This window comes from Piliocolobus tephrosceles, chromosome 4, assembly GCF_002776525.5.
Source record: "Piliocolobus tephrosceles isolate RC106 chromosome 4, ASM277652v3, whole genome shotgun sequence".
NCBI lineage: Eukaryota > Metazoa > Chordata > Mammalia > Primates > Cercopithecidae > Piliocolobus > Piliocolobus tephrosceles.
Genome location: NC_045437.1, coordinates 6194217 through 6210832, shown reverse-complemented (window position 1 = coordinate 6210832; position 16616 = coordinate 6194217). Strand labels below are relative to the sequence as shown.

General features: G+C 45.9%; 1 protein-coding gene across 1 annotated transcript in view; it reads right to left on the bottom strand.

The window, feature by feature from the left end:
* Positions 1-16616, bottom strand: part of TENT4A (terminal nucleotidyltransferase 4A) — a 43263-nt gene that overhangs the window by 3526 nt on the left and 23121 nt on the right. Inside the window, exons 4-14 of the mRNA XM_023218232.2 lie at positions 15680-15803; positions 14571-14617; positions 13454-13574; positions 10659-10766; positions 9365-9493; positions 6778-6991; positions 4951-5077; positions 3814-3914; positions 2968-3140; positions 2331-2489; positions 480-644 (exon numbers count right to left, since the gene is read on the bottom strand). Coding sequence (XP_023074000.2) covers positions 480-644; positions 2331-2489; positions 2968-3140; positions 3814-3914; positions 4951-5077; positions 6778-6991; positions 9365-9493; positions 10659-10766; positions 13454-13574; positions 14571-14617; positions 15680-15803 — 1468 coding nt within the window. The remainder of the gene's footprint in view (positions 1-479; positions 645-2330; positions 2490-2967; positions 3141-3813; positions 3915-4950; positions 5078-6777; positions 6992-9364; positions 9494-10658; positions 10767-13453; positions 13575-14570; positions 14618-15679; positions 15804-16616) is intronic.

Sequence of the window (16616 nt, the reverse complement as noted above, 5' to 3'; positions counted from 1 at the left end):
GCCCTGCTGAGGCCCAGCACACAGCTCTGCCCACCCTGACGCTTGCTCCCACCCCAGGTGAGGATCAGGCAACGTGGGAATGATAGCAGCACACATGGGACATCATGGCAAGATCTGCTCTTGGTTTTATCATTTGCTTGTTGGAAACCAAGGTATGTAGCATACAAATGAATTATATAAATGGGAAAAGAAAAGTCTTCATTTTGAGCCTTGTTTCAACTTTTAGTTTTATGCTAATCAGTTCAACAGAGGAATTAAGAGATGTTTGTGGCAACCAATTAAACTATATATTACATCTTAAAATAGTTTAACTCTTTAAAGTTTTGTTTGGAAAGACAAGCAACCATGAGGCTGAATGACAAGAAAGCAAATTCCGTTTTCAAATGATCTCTCTGGAATTCTCTTTGGAGGAGAAAACATTCAGTCCCACCTCTCACACGGCAGCTTGAACAGGTGAACGCACCAGGAAAGAGCTATACCTTATGATACAGATGAGGGCTCGAGAGCGGGTTGGGGGACGCTGAGGGAATGGCTGGGGAAGACATGTGGTGGACGGCTTTCAAAGACGCAGTTCCTTCTACACCAGCTTGTCTGCAAGGAACAGGAGCAACCCCTAGGGTCGGTGGAGGTATAGTAAACCTGGTCTAGGAAGAAAACGACAGAGACAGCCATGGGTACCAAATCAGTCACAGGAAAACCATCCGGCTTCTAAAGCTCAGCATCGCCAAAGGGCAGCTCATAAATGGCACAGTTGCATGTGGGCTCCATAAAGCAGTTTGTTTTACTATAACCTAACAATATTGTGCTTTGAATTAGAAATACCTCATATTCTGAAACAGCAACTGGAATATAAAGTATGGCCAGTAATCCAAGTCAAAAAGTTTAAAACTCATTGAAGATCAAACGATTCAAACATTAGCATCATCAGAATAACAACTGTCACCCTGTGGTGAATCTGCAACTCACACACTGAACTTGGGGTCACAGACCGAGCCTGGCCCGACTGGTGGCCTGATGGGCCGTGGGACGGCCGGCAGCTCCATCCTCGCCTGCTGTCCAGGTCCCGGGCTGCTTCTATGTCAGCATCGACCATTACTGTCAGCAGCAGAAGCAAACTAACAAGAACCCCCTTTCTCAGACTTGCAACACTGACCTCGTTGCATCTTGGCATCCCATGCATTTACCCCAACCACCTCTGGAGATCGACTGTGGCCAAGAGTCTTCTTAGATAAGAACCTAGAAACCCTCAGCGTCCCTAGTCTTCACTCTCGAACCACACAAGCAGCTGCAGAGCGTGGCTCTGGAGCTCAGCAGCCGCACTGGGCTCTCAAGGGCCCCAAGGCTTGTGGGTGGTTAAAACAAACACCTTTGTGACACACGGCCCAGGATGTCAGGGCCAGTCTGATGACCATAAAAAGGCAACCAAGTTTATCTGTGGTATAATTCATTTTAAGAGTGTAAATAATTGCCTCAGAATTTTACATTTATGCAGTAATTAGACACGTTATGGTGTCTGGCTGGGCCATGGCTCTGCTCATCAGCTCTGTGGGTCATTACAGAGCCAGCATTCCAGAAGCTCTGCCAGAATCAGGGTGGATCCTGTGAGCATGTCTTCCCACAGCAGAGTGCAAAACTCCAAGAAATAAGTCAAAATACTTTTGCATGTACCTACATAGTTTTATGCTCAAATTACATGCCACATTTCAGAAAATGGTTTTAAGTCAATTAACATGTTGGGTTTTATACCCACACATATTCCAGTGATGTATAATCGGAAGTAGATACAAAATTCAGTATTTATAAAATTCTCCTTTAGATTTCTAATTTTATCTAAATTTTAGAAGCAGACAGTATATTCTAACAGAAAAAGCCTTAGAAAGTATGCCTAATGTAAAACATGAAAAAAGTCCAATAAGTTCACATTAAAACTTTTAAAGTCTCAACACTGAGATTCTGAGAGGAAGCAGGGACACGTGTCTGGTGCTGCCTGGTGCCCGGCTAAGTGGGTCGCGACTGAGTCGCTCTCTCAAGATGACCCTCGACAGCAGTCTCATGCTGGGGCAGTGAGGAAACTTACAGGAAGGCAGTCGACCTGGCCCCCGTGAAAAGCCACGGCAGCACTCAAGAACCAGTCTCCTCGCTGCTGAAACTATACGTGGTGGACCTCAACACCACAAAAAAGAGAGGATTTCCTAGAACAAGACAGCAATGGCCAAAGACTCAAAAAGTTACTCTTCGAATTCAAAGGACCATGAATCTCTAGTGCATATCACAGCTTGGATGCCCTTCCCAGGGGCCACCACCGGGAAGGGCACCAGAGAGCCACGTACCTGATTGTTGGTTGTCATGATCAGTGTTCTGGAAGTGGTGGGCTGAGGTTTGCCACTGGGCATTGGCAAGGCGGTGGGTAAGCCGGCCATGAGAGGAGCTGGCGCTTGCAGACTGAACTGGTAAACACTAGGCGTTGTGCAGGGCGGTGTGTCTGAATCCTTGAACCCGGTACAAAAAATAACAAGGACAGCTGTACCACAAAGGTACACTACTGCTTCCTTAAAGCTATGAAAAGAAACGCCTGCCTCCAGGCTCGCTATGAAAGGTTATTCGAATTAAGTCTAACTTCTGAACGGGCAGCCCAAATCTACCCAGGCTTCCTTCAAGTAATTTCATCAAAACTGAAAAAGAATGTTAAAGGAGATACAGAAGAGACACTTGGATTTTTTTTTTTTAATCTGTGAAGAGGATTACTGCCCTCAACAGCTGCATGAGCCAGACAGGTTCAGAAGGTTCACAGTGGGGGAAAGGAAGCCGGGTGCCGACATCACGGGGCTGCCCCCCACCCACTCCACACACATAAAAGGAAACAAAACCTGAGCAAAACTAAGGGGGAGATTTTAAGCTCACAGCTATGGACATTTACCAGAGACACAAACTGTCCAACAGACACACGGAGGAGGGGAGGGCACTCACAACGTCACTCCCAGAAAGTGAAGACACAGAAGAGGCTGAGGAGCCTGAAGACAGGAGCTGGGGGCTGGACAGCGACAAAGTCAAGCGCTGGCCGTATGGAGACTCGGGCTCTCGGTTCTGCGTCTGCTCCCCATTGCACGTGGCTATTCGCTCTTTGATCTTGATCCTGTTGTCTGTGGAGGGAAAAAGCCTTGGTTAATAACTCCTGAGAACTGTGGCATGGAGCCGCCCCGGCAGCATCAGTCATGGGTTCTGCTGAGCCGGGAACACTGCTAATGAGACTGACAAACCCAACACTAGGTTTTGCTTAATTTTAAAAATTATAGTCAATTAGTTATTGGAAAACATTAAACATGCTTGTAACAACTTGGGTATGCAAATCATCTTCAAATGTGAACTTTCTAAAATCTAAATATAGATCAAGTATTTTTTATGAAAATTTGGCACCCATATAAGGATGTACTGTAAGTACAAATAAATACACACTGGATTTCAAAGACTTAGTACAAAAAACGGCTAAAAAATATCTCAATCATTTTTATGTTGATTACATGTTGAAATGTTAATATTTTGACTTGAGTTGAATAAAATCTACCAAAATTATTTCACCTGTTTCTTTTCACATTTGACACAGCCCTAGAAACTCTGAAATTCTATGTGTGGCATGCATTAGATAATTTCTACTGGACAGTGCTGCTCTAGATCTTATTGTGTTTTTAATTAATGCTCATCAGAAAAACTAGCTATTTTCTTAATTTGACTAATTTACCACAAAGGAATAGAGACACTTCTGCATGAACATGCCAGCCAGTGGTTAGGATGAACACAAATGAATTAATCTCTCACCCATCCCCGGCGACGGGTGGGCTTTGCTGCCCCACTTCTCTTTGATCCACCTCCGGTAGTCAATTACCTCCTGAGTTACTTTGATGATTCTTCCTAAAGTACTGCAAAGGGACATTGTTGGAGATCAACAGAGTACAACAGGTATCAGGGAGTTAGAACCCCTCTCGAGCAGCTACCTTATACCCCTAACAGATCATCTCGCTAGGTGAAGGACAGTAGGAAGGGAGCTAAAATACATTTACAATTATATATGACTTCTAATGATTCAGCTCCAGCTTACCCTGGACCGCAGTATATCTACCTACAGAAGACCACTGTGAAATGCAGCTCCAAGTGGGGAGCGTGGCCTTCCCACCCTCAATGGTCATACAGTGCTGACATTTCACTTCCCACTGCACAGGCGAGAATGGAGATGGTACCGAGATGAGTGCCCTACACGTGGCCTAGAGCTCCGCCTGAAAACACCAAGCAGACAGTGGCTCAGGAACACACAGAGCTCCAGCACCACCAGCGCCTGCAGCAGCTACTGAGCCAGGCCTCGAAACCTGTTTATTCCATCATCCACCATGGAACAGATCTATCAAACTGTTTCAAATTCCACTCTTGATGACCACGTTACTCTTCCTTCCCATTCCTATCTCATCTCCCACCCCCTCCAATCCCACCACTACCACCACCACAGCATCATCTGGGTCAGAAGTAAATACCTCTGACTACATTTTGGGACTGTAAAAATGGCCCAAAATGTAGAACAAGGGACGAGTGTACATAAGAGAAGATGGTAGGGACTGGGTGATCAGATACACTCACTTAGAAAGTGAATGTTTATGCTTTCAAGGCTGGAGAAAAAGCATCATGTTCCAAAGTTTTGAAAGCTAGAAATCACCTCCCCAAAACAAAAGACCCTGAAGAAAATGTCAAATCTCCAAGAAAGATATTTTCAACTCTCAACCATGGATGAATCCCACACAGCCGTCCCACATTCCTAGAAGGCCTTCCTTCACCAACATATCCAAATTCTACCGAAATACGACAGAACAGCCCTTCATAAATGTCATGGAGGTAAATGACACAGGAAAGGGGTAACTACCATCCCACAGGCATGCTGAGCCCAGTCACAGACATGCAACCCATTACCTTTCGGCGTCTCTGTTTGGATAGGACCTGGCCAGCGGCGACACGGCATGGCTGAGCACTATGTAGGCATAGTCGAAGACCTGCTTCACCTGCATGGCGCCATAGGAGCTCCGGCCAACATCATTCCCTGCAGCAAAAAGGCTATGTCAGACTCTCCCCACACGCACACCATCGTCCACATTTCAGATCTTGTCATATGAGTGACTCTGAAGCAGGCCCTCACCAGCAAAGCCCAGACAGGCGAACACAATGGGCACGCGTGGCAGTCGGCACTAGCAAAGGCCCTGTCAATCACCATGCACAGGGCACGGTCTGTGAGTGCCGAGGGGCCTGGTCTGCATCATCAGTGCCCACGTGCTCACGGCCCACCTCATGAAGGCAGCTGCCATTCACAGACGGAGCAACAGCTCACAAAAAGCCCACTCTCCAGGTGGCAGACACACAAGGAAGCCAAAGGCTACCATTGTGCAGACCAGCAGCACTGACCCAGTGTGATCGCCGATCTGACAATCAGGAGGCCTCACAGGGCAGGCAGAAGGGCAGCTAGCCCCAAGCGCACCCCAACTCAGTCAACACTAACGGAACCTGCAGGAAGTGAATCCTTTAGAATGGAATGTGAATTCTCATGTGTGGAAAACTGGGACAGCAAATCAAAGGAATCTGTCACAGAAGTCACCAAGGAAGTCAGTCAAGAGGAGCTTACTTTTCATCAGAAAAGCACTGTTTCGAATTTTAATCTACATACAACTCACTCTTCACAATCAGGTTAAGTGTAGATTTTTTTTAAAGGGCATATATTCTAAGTACTGGAATTTTATCTTTTCTAGGTTTTATTACATCTCAATGATTATGTGGGTCTTTGTTTTTTTGAGTACATTTCAGTAGACACTTGAAGACAATGGCAATGTCTCCAATGTGACTGATCCAACAGACAAAAAGATGGATGATACACTGCCACATCGTGCTACCAAAAAAACCACTCAAGAGCCTGCATAAATCACGCCATCTACAAGCAACAACAAAACACATCAGCCAATGTGTTTTCTCTGAGATGATCTTTAGGAAATAAAGTCAAAAGCCAAGTGACTAACAGGTTTGCGTTGTTGAGATGTGTTCAACAAGATAACAATAATAAACATTAATATCCATATAGGAAAAAAAGTGGAGAAATACATGTCCAAATAAAAGGGGATTATGGCATCTATTGTTTTTCTATATTACATACTTCTGGAAAACAAATGATTTAGGGTGAATATGTAATACTTCTGTAATCAGAAAAAAAAAATTTCCTTAATTCTGCTTTATTATAGAATGTAAACAGTTGGAAAGACAAAAGTTAATTAGAAGCATTAAATAAGGATTTCTCAAAGTGTCATTATTAACTGGTTAGTATAAGACAAACCTGCGGCCGGGCATGGTGGCTCACGCCTGTAATCCCAGCACTCTGGGAGGCCGAGGCAGGTGGATCACAAGGTCAGGAGATCGAGACCATCCTGGCTAACACTGTGAAACCCCACCTCTACTCAAAATACAAAAAATTAGCCGGGCGTGGTGGCGGGCGCCTGTAGTCCCAGCTACTGAGGAGGCTGAGGCAGGAGAATGGCGTGAACCCGGGCGGTGGAGCTTGCAGTGAGCCAAGATCACGCCACTGCACTCCAACCTGGGTGACAGAATGAGACTCTATCTCAAAAAAAAGAGAGAGAGAAACCTGTATCAAGAGCAAATGAATTGCCCGAGGCTCTCAGAGCCCCAACATAGTCCCCGCACCTCCCCCCTAACCCCCGAGGCTGGCCTAGCTCCCAGCAGTGGAGGTCGGGGAGCCCTTACCTGGCAGCAGGGGGTCCTCAATGCACAGCATCGACGGTCTGTACCCGCTGGTCATGGCTTTCATGATCTCCTCTTTGGCGATATAGGCACCTCCTTCTTTGATTCTAATACCGGTTTTCAAGTAATTAAAATTTCTCCCATAGAGTTCAAAAAATTCTACAAGAAGCATTCCAAGGTTTTCATCAGCTCTCCGGGCATCAATTCTTGGATGCAACTGTAAAAGCAATGCACCCACAATTTGTATGGATTCAGGGCATGTTCTAAAGTAAACAGGATGCAACGAAGTCTGCCATCTAGCAGCCTCTTCAAGGCAATACCAGTGAGAGGCACTTGCTCACTCACCAGCACCACAAGGAAGCCTGAACAGCAGCCTCTTCAATGAGGAGTGTTCAAAAGGAATACAATGTACTAATCTGAATTTTATTGTCGTTTAATTTTTGGAATTGTTAATCCATACAGCAAACTTCCTGCAAACACAGATACGTGATTAACCAAATATTGGCAAATAAGTTGACTATATTCTGCATAACTTAGTTCCCTGGATGGTAGATGTAATTTCAGATTCTCATCGTCCTAATTTCGTTATGCTGAAGTACAACCAACAGGGGTCAGTGTTAGACTGAACAGTATGGCGGTATCACATAAAACCAGAAAGTGAAATGACTGATTTCAGCTGAGTATAGGTCATCAGTATTACATCATAGTATTTATAGCAAGCTTCCATCCTGCTTGCACACAGATGAGCACCACTCTCAGTTCAGTGCCATATCGTCTTCAAAAGCAGGCACTGGGCTTGCTCTGAACTAAACCACTATCCACCACACCTCCTGAGGGTCATAATTCTCAGCTGTCCAGACCTGCAGTGCCCACATGTCTATTTAAATGAACTAAAACAAATTAATTAAAAATCCAGCTTGTTGCTCTCACAGGCCACACTGCAATACTCAGTAGCCACATGTGGCACCAAGCCCCTTGCCGGACCATGCAGAAGTGGCCGTCACCATCACAGAGAATTCTATCGGACAGTGCCAACTAGAAAGGGATGGACAAGGGCACACGAGAGAAATCCCTCAGAGAAGCACGGTGCTTGAAACTATTTATAACACAGAGTGCCAGGAGGAGCTGCAGCTCGAAAGCATACAAATGTCTTTAAGGTTCAGAAGAATCCCGGAGTTCTCTGCATATTTCTACCACACAAGTGGAGGATTCCAATTCTGGCCTCACCTTTATTCCCTTCCTTATGCCTTGTCTTTTAGCCAAAATCACATATCCAAGAGCCTGGCCAGTGGCAGGGTGGGCCTCCTCCCCTCACTCAGTCAAGAAACTCAGATGTTGCCACAGTCACACCGCTGAGGCAGGACAAGCTCTGGGCACTGGACAAGGCACAGGGATGTGACAGTGAACACAGGAATCCCACTCATGCTATGGTGGCCTCCTGTGGGGTCACAGGATCACTGAAAGGACCCCTTGAGGGGGTGGCAGGAGGCCCTGGGCCCAGGCACACATGGCACATGCATGATCAAAGTATTAAGTAGCTGTTGTTACTACAAGGCCATGAAAATAGTGCAAGTCAGGAGTATATTAGTAAAGAACACAGGCCCATGTTTAGTTCAAAATAATGTCCAAAAACTATGGAAGAAAGGCTATACACTAAGGGCCACATCTCAGAGGGGAAGGTGAAAACAGGACAGTGTGACTTGAACTGTAAGAAAACAGACATGGAATTCCATTTTCACTACTCTTAAAGCATCTCTGCAGAGAGAGACCAAGGAAGCTGCGATCATCACAGGTGGTTACCCAGTGGTTCTACTATCATAGCATTCATGACAGTGAGAACATTACCAAATCACGAACAGAAACGGCTCCCTCAGCACAATCACAAATACATTAATGGTAAACATGGACAAATACAGTTGTGCAGCTAAATTATATAGGTAAGATTTTGTAAACAACAGAATTCTTCACTCAAGAAAATACAAACAGAATACTGTTTCAATTAGAGATGATTTTAAATGTTTAAAAAGTGTAAGTACAGTTTATCAATACATCACAGCATTTAGCGATACTTTTTAAAACACATCTGTTTTCTATTGATAGATTTTCCATGTTACTCAACAAAATAAGGACCACATATAATTTCAGACAAAATAATGAGGTTTCATCAATTGAGAAAGCTCTCTTGTAAATCCTTTTCTCATATATGGTACCAAACTTTATTCTGAGACCATTTTTTTTTAATATAAATCACAGGCAAGCATCAAGAAATGTTTATTGTTTACCATGAAATGGACATTTCTGAATACAGAGAACTCCTTGAGCTTACCCTGATGTGCACTGGACTCACAGAACCAGATGGGCACCCCCGCACTAACAGTTATACCCAGTATAAAATGAGCTACAAGGGAGCCTCCAGAAAGGTGCATTGATCAAGAGGGTTTTAATATAAGAATCAGAAATCAGCCTCTAACAGAATGAAACAATATAGTAAAAGGAGAGCAAAGGCTGCGGGAACCCACAAGACAACTGGTTGGAAGAGTCTACTCTTACACATGTCTCAACAGAAACGGTCTCAAGAAAGCATACGTACCTGTAGAAAGCTAATGGCCATTAAAATTAGGCTGTATGAGCTAATTCCACCTGTAAAAACTTCATTCAGGTCCCTCTGCAGAAGGAACTGTTTCAATACTAAAATCAAGTAAGGCAGCAACGAATATTTCTGTAAATTCCAAAAGAAAAAGATTTACTGAGTAATTACCATACTTTCAAAGAGATTTCACATAGCAAATTACACAAGACAGAAAGGAGAGTTTCCTCCATCCTCCTGCCCATCTGAAGACTCTCAGTAAGTCTCAAACTTTGGTTGGGAGACACTAAGAATTAATTTCCTGAGGGGCTTGTGAAAATCGAGACTGTGGAGCTCTCCCTCGGTTATGACTCAGCAGGGGTGCACCCCCACCATGAAGAGTCCACAGGCGCAAAGGAGCTCAAGGAGAGACCAGCGCATTCGCTGGAGTATTTATGTGCTTGCTACGCAGGCCGTGAGGACAGTGGGGGTCTCCGGAGCAGGAGAGCAGAGTGAGGGTGGCAAGGAAGGCAGAGCGGCAGGAGATGACAGGAGGGAGGGAAAGCCTGGCTGCTGCTGTGTTGTGCTGGGGGCAGACATGCTCCTTCAGACCAGATGACAAGGGGGAAGAGGGAACCTGAAGGGCAAGGCCCTTGAAAATGGAACAAGATGGGACCAGATTGCAGGGGTGGATTTGCCCCTGCTAAGAACTGCAATAGCCTTTACTGTAACAGGATTTGCCCCTGCTAAGGACTGCACAGTCTCTACAGTAACAGGAAAGAAGTCACGACCACCCAGGGGTGGGTCTGCCCCTGCTAAGGACTGCACGTCCTCTACTGTAACAGAAGGTCACGACCACCTGTTTAAGACCATGAACATGGTCAGAGTCCCAAATATGTCAGCTCAACCAAGTCTCTCTGCCCATCCTCAGGCACTGAGACCACCCAAAGTGAGTATATCTAAGACACCTCATGATGTATCAGCTTCCACTGGACCCCTGGACAAAACCTGCGAATGAGGCACGCTGAGCTAGAAGAGTCTCTTTGTAATAACTAGAAAGAACATTTTAACAAAGCCCTCTAAAATAATCGTCAACTTTATAAAATGGTTACTCAAGAAAAGCAAATTTTAAAAACGGCTATGTAATTTCAAAGTATCTCTAGAAATAATATTGTAGGAGAAATAATGAAAGCGTAGTCTGTATTACGAAAGACTCCTGTGTGCAGCTGACAGCTGTCAACATCTGTAGGGGAAATGCCGCCGAGCATAAGCACTCCAGTCCCGCACTTTCGCCGCGCTAGGTCACCAAGCACAGTACCTTCATGTAATTCTTGATGAACTCTGCTGCCCGGACACCCGTCTCCATGTTAAAGCTGATGTCAACTTTCACTTCAGTCTCCTGATCTGTGAGCTTTATTATTGGTACCTGTAAAGATTTCATTTTAAAAACTGCTTTAATATGCAGGACTCTCCACAGCCAGGTATCAAAATGCTGCCAAAGCTGTACAGAGGTTTGGTGTTTTTTCTTCGTAATGAAAGGGGGTCAGAGAACATTGTCAGCATCAGTAGTCCCTGGATCCAGGACAACTCCCAGGCCCCAGCCCCTCACAGCAAGGCCCACGTTCTGTCCAGCCCCTGCAGCCCCGGATCAGCACCGGAGGTGACCAAGCATCAAAGAGAAGTGAGGGGAGGGAGAGTTAGTCTCTGCCACGCCCACCCTATATGCTGGGATGGGGAGAGGTGCTTGGCCCCCGACTTCTATTTGGTCGAGTTTTTGAAATAATTTAATGTAACTTCAAAGCCATTTTTTAAATTGTACGTTATACTGATATTGTTTCTCCAAACAATACTCATATTGTTTATCTACTTTGGGTTTTCATTCTTTAAGATAACTTTACCAAAAAAACACTTTTGCCTAAATGATTCAGCAAATAAAGGGCTATTCTAGAAATACTCTCCCCAACAAGAACTGTCACCAAATGGCACTCAAAAGCTGCCTGAGCAACTGTCCAGGCCATACTCACGCCCTACCGCCCACCCCACCAGTGAAACTGTGTTCTTCCAAAAAAAAAAAAGGCAATGTTTGGTTTCCTTCAGCCTTGAAGCATTAAAAACGGAGTTCCTTTAACCAAAACCATCAGGGTCTGATGGAAGGTTTAAACACCAGTGAAAGGCAACACAGGGACAGGGCATTCAGTACACACCTATTCTGGGCTTTAATGTCTACACTTGAGGGCAAACCACCAAGGATTCAGTGTGTGAGGACAGGCCAGTGGGTCCAGAGTCGCCTGGATGCCACTGCAACCACCAGACAGGGTAAGCTCTGGGGGCCAGTACATTCTGAGAAGGCAGAGAAACAAAATACTTTCCCAAAGAACTCATCAGAAACTGCTTTGGAAGAAGTCAACACTCGATGGCTATGCGTTCCCCGACACCCAGAGTTCAGGAAGCAGCTTCCTTTCCATCTCATGGACTCCTCCCCACAATCCCTCCTGGCACTCTCCTGCCCTACTCTTGCACACACTCACTCACCGCAGGAACCCCAAATCCGGAGGTGAGGAGTAACACTGGAACATTCAGTTCTGGGTTGTCCTTCCAAACAGACAAGCTTTCACCTTAAACTCAGCCCTCGCCCCGGGGCTCTCGTGCCCATGACAGACCGGCTGCACGGTGAGGACTTTCCCTGGAAAGGAGCAGTGGCAGGCTCCAGGCTCTCCCTACAGTCTACACTGGCCTTCAGGCAACAGAGGAAGAGGTACTTAGTAGCCAATATGCGACAGTAATGAGGTCACTGGGACTAAGCAGTTACTGCAACAACTGCTCAACCTACTGTGCGTCCTCAGGACAACTGCACCTTAGTTCTCCACTCCAAAGGTGGTCGCCTGGTCAGGATTCCCATCCACCTCCCCGCTGCCCCTTGGCACACACAGAGGAGCAGCAGACAACAGCGGCCTGGGCTAAAGGCAGGTGCTGCCTCGCGCCGCCGCCAACCCACCTTGGGCTAACTACCGCACCTCTCTGCACCTGTTTCCTCACCTGTAAAATGAGAAGAGCAACAGCGTCTGCTGATGGGAGTGGCTGGGAGAGCTAAGTGCAATAAGGCCCGTAAGCATTTGAGAAAGTGGCCAGCCAGGGCTTGTCTCGTGCTCATGAGAAGAGCCAACAGCCCCTTTTGGAACCTGGGCCTGGAGGGAGCCTCTGGTGCTGCCTGCTCTCTCTGGTCCACGTGACAATGACGTGAGCACGTGTACTTCGGTAACTTTCACCAAGAGGTGCACCTGGTACATGTGCACTTTTCAGTGCATATTATCACGTTTTAAAACTTGCCCCCAGCCCCAATCAAAAGCACCTGACAATGAATCACCTGAGAAACATGCGAATGCCCTCTCCCCTACCACCGCACAGGCAGGAGGAAGCTCCCGCCTTAACTGACACTCTGCTAAACACTAGGAGGATATGAATCACACACCACATACATTGACACACAAATTTAAAAATGAAATGCTAGCCAGTCGCACAGGTGAGCTAAGAACTGTCATACGACAGGCAAGTACCTCACAGTCACTGGGGGCTTAGAATCTTGAACTGACATAAACTTTAACAAGTATACACCAGAAACAGTCTCATCTGCACACTTCCCCCAAAGAGGCTTTTCATATATGTATATATTTTGGAACAACGAAAGGAAAAGCTAAGTTGTTCCTCTTGAATTTAACGTAGCAAACGTAAATCATAAAAACCATGGTTTAATCATTGAGCCAAACACTCCAAAATGGGCAGCACTTGAATGTCAGGGTCCACTTTCAGATATGACTCTCCTTTCCTATTCATCCTAACACGAGTAGACACAATCATGTATTTTCATTCCAAGAACAGTTTAATGGGCTCACAAATCCCAAAAGTTCACTCACTGAACATGTTCTCAGTTGGTGATCACGACTATAAAACAGAAACATAAAACACTTGTCTATACCAGAAGCAGATTAATCTTCGAAACCATAGCCAATAACTGTGTAAAATACCACAAGCTCGTGACACAGGCGTATCCTGTAACCACCTGGGGATACACCTGAGGCTCCTGCCCAGTCAGAGGGGCCAAAGCCAGGCACTCACCGTAGCCTTGTCAAGGACTTTGATGGAACACGGCTCAGCCACATTGTGCTTCCGCAGGGCTTGCTCCAGCAGCTGTAAAGGAGGACGCTCCCATTTCCCGAAGACCACCAGGTCTATGTCGCTGACAGAAGAAAACGCACGTCAGCCACTGCTCCCCTTACCACAGCCTACACACTCGTGTGGGGAGGATAAGCACCACCGCACATGTGCCTGCGTCTCCCCCAAAGGCCAAGACACAATCCCACTAGGCTATGGCCCCTAAGGAAGTGAAATGCAGTTCATAAACTACAGCAAGTCCTCGCTGAACTGAAGGGAAGACTTCCATAAGACGGAAAGCAAGAAGGTTAAATGATTCTCCCAAGAGGTATGTGAGGGGATTCAGATGAAAACGCCTGCCCCCAAACCAGGTTGAGGCCCCGCTCTCCCAGCACCTACTCCGGCACTACCTACACTGGATCACTCCTGCGGACTCACGGATTCCTGGATACCCGAACCTGTTCAATTACCCATTGGCCCTGCTAACATCAACCCCCAAATCCCGAGATTATAGCCTCTTCAGCCTCCAAAGGCTAACTAGCAGTGGGTTAATAGAAGGTAAACTTTTAATAAGACAGTGCATGGGAAATTTATCTGGATATCAAGAATCCTCAATGAGAAAATACTAGTTTACATTTTAGAATGCAAACTTGTTTGACATTTTCCTATCAGGTAAAAATCCTTAGAAAATACTATTTAAAGAGAATTTTGCTTGAATCTTCATTGAAACATAAGATCAATTTTTCAAACACATGTCCTAAAGTATCAGCAGAATGTTTTCTACTGCGTTTACTTCCCACAGTCCTCCCACCTGTCTTCTTCACGTTTCCAGCATCCAGCATTTTTGCACCCCAACAAATTAAGTGTGAGGCAAAATGCAAAGCAATGAATTCATCATAACACTAAATTAAATCTTTCTGCCAATTTCCTTCTGTAACCACAGTCTTTTCCTTCAGCTGGCCTTTTTCGCCTTAGACTCAATTACAAAGAATCTATTTGTAGTCCTTAATATTGCCCAGACACCATCCCAGCCCCTAAATAAGCACAGACACTAGCCCATGCCATGCAGTCTGGTACTCACCTAGTTGGAAGATAGAGACCTGTACTAAAGCTGCCAAATATCTGTACCTGAAAGAAAGAGTGGTTGCCTTAAAATGTATACCACAAACCAAGCAGTCACACTACCATTACTTCTTCCTACAAGAAAGCCCTCACTATACCCTTGGGTAAAAAATAAAACTACCTGGGAAACTGACGGAGGGGACTGTGTAACAATTAACCAGAAAATTCCCTTTAAGTTAAAGACGTGCCCCAAAAAGGAATGTTTAAAAACTCAAAATTAAGTTAAGAGGTGAAACAAGTTTTGTCTTCACCCTACAACCCTTCAAAGCTGAGGACTTTCCAGAGCTAGCTTTGAACCCTTCAACCTCTTCTTAAACCCACAGCTAAGGCACTGGGGCAGGGCTTTGTCCTAGGGCTCTGAAGTTTAAAGCCAAAAATATGTATCATTTTTAAAGAGGAGCAGAAAACTGGGTCGTCCTTGCCCACCGCCCACCAAGAGCACACATGCCCCTCACAGCTAGAGCACGGCTGGCCCTGCTGGTCCACTGAGCCCAGCCAGCAGCAGGGAAGGCTGCTGAGCAGAGCCAGCCAGGGGCAGGCTTCACACCGCCTGCACCAAGCATTCCAGAAGGCCCCTCTCCACATGTCAAAAAACACTTGTTCCTTCACCGCAAGAGTGGTGTGTGATGAGGGAACACTTCCAAGTTTTACAAAAATGAACACATTATATGCTACCATGTGTGGTGGTGGGGAAGCAGGGGTGGGTGACAGGGTGAAATTTCTAAATTTAAGGTGAACTTAAGAGAAACAATCACACCACTCTCCCCGCTCCAAAAAAAAAAAAAAAAAAAAAAAATCCCTCAGCCGATGGTCCTCGCACTTGAGTGTGCGCCAGCGTCCCACAGACCTGCGGCCACCGCAGGTGTCCACGGCAGCAGGTGCAGGTGGGCCGGGGGCCATGCATTCCTAGCATTCCAGGCGACCTGGCCTTCTCAAAGCACACGTGGAGAACGGCTGCCTCGGGCCAACGGGAAAAGGTCTGTGTGGATCCAGCCGACCCATCACCACAGGGCGTTTAAATTCACTCGCACATGACTTGCAGCACAGAACCCCAAAGAACATACTCACATCAGCCGTCGGCCAAAGGTCTTTAACAACAGTTTCGATCCGTTTCACCACCTCTCTTCTCATAGCTGCTTCTTCAGGACAAGGGGACATGAAGTTATAAAAGTCAATTATTTCCTCATGTAGTCTAATGGACAAAAGAGAAAACATACTAGAGTTACAATGAAACGTCACCACGCTTTCTGTTCTGTTCTTACATCAGGATGACACACAAACATATTTCTGGCCACAAAATTCAGTTTCATTTCTCCTCTGAAAGTATAAAATGAAAACTCTGTGTTCAACAAACTTACACAGTATTACTTAGCAACACTAAACGAGTACATTTTGTCAATTCCAAGTATCAATAAATTTACAACTGGCCTTTAAACACTTATCCAAAAAGAAATCATCTCAGTGACTCTGCACTGAAAAAAATGAGAGAATTCCATCCAGAAAGTGTGAAAGCAGCTTTCCAACGAACGTGGCACAGTCAGGCACAGGCCTGAGGGTGGGACCCAGCTCCAGTGCATGTCCCAAGGCCCCATCAGCACCTCCCTGAGGGCTTCAGCTAAGGAGGATAGGAGGGACTGAGAATGGGCCAAGGTGTGGGGAAGGAACACGTGAACAGGAGAAAAGGTATGAGAGTCCTCAGGGGCCCGGCAGCCCAGGTCTGCCCAAGCTACCTGGTGACCATCCACTAAATCCAGGTTCCATCTGCCAGTCTCAGCACAGAGAAACAGGGTCCCTGGAGGCAGAAAAGCTGATCTAATTCAATACTCAAGTATTCTCTCCTTAAGAGGCCAACAAGGAGGTCAACAGCCAGATGCGTGTGGGATAGGAGTAAGTAGGGCCTCTGTCTCTCTTAACAAAAAACTAAAGCAGTGTTTTCAAGCACTAGGAGCAAGGCCTGGAAGACGCCTCATGCCGCCACCTCAAAGGTGCTGATGTCCTGTCACCC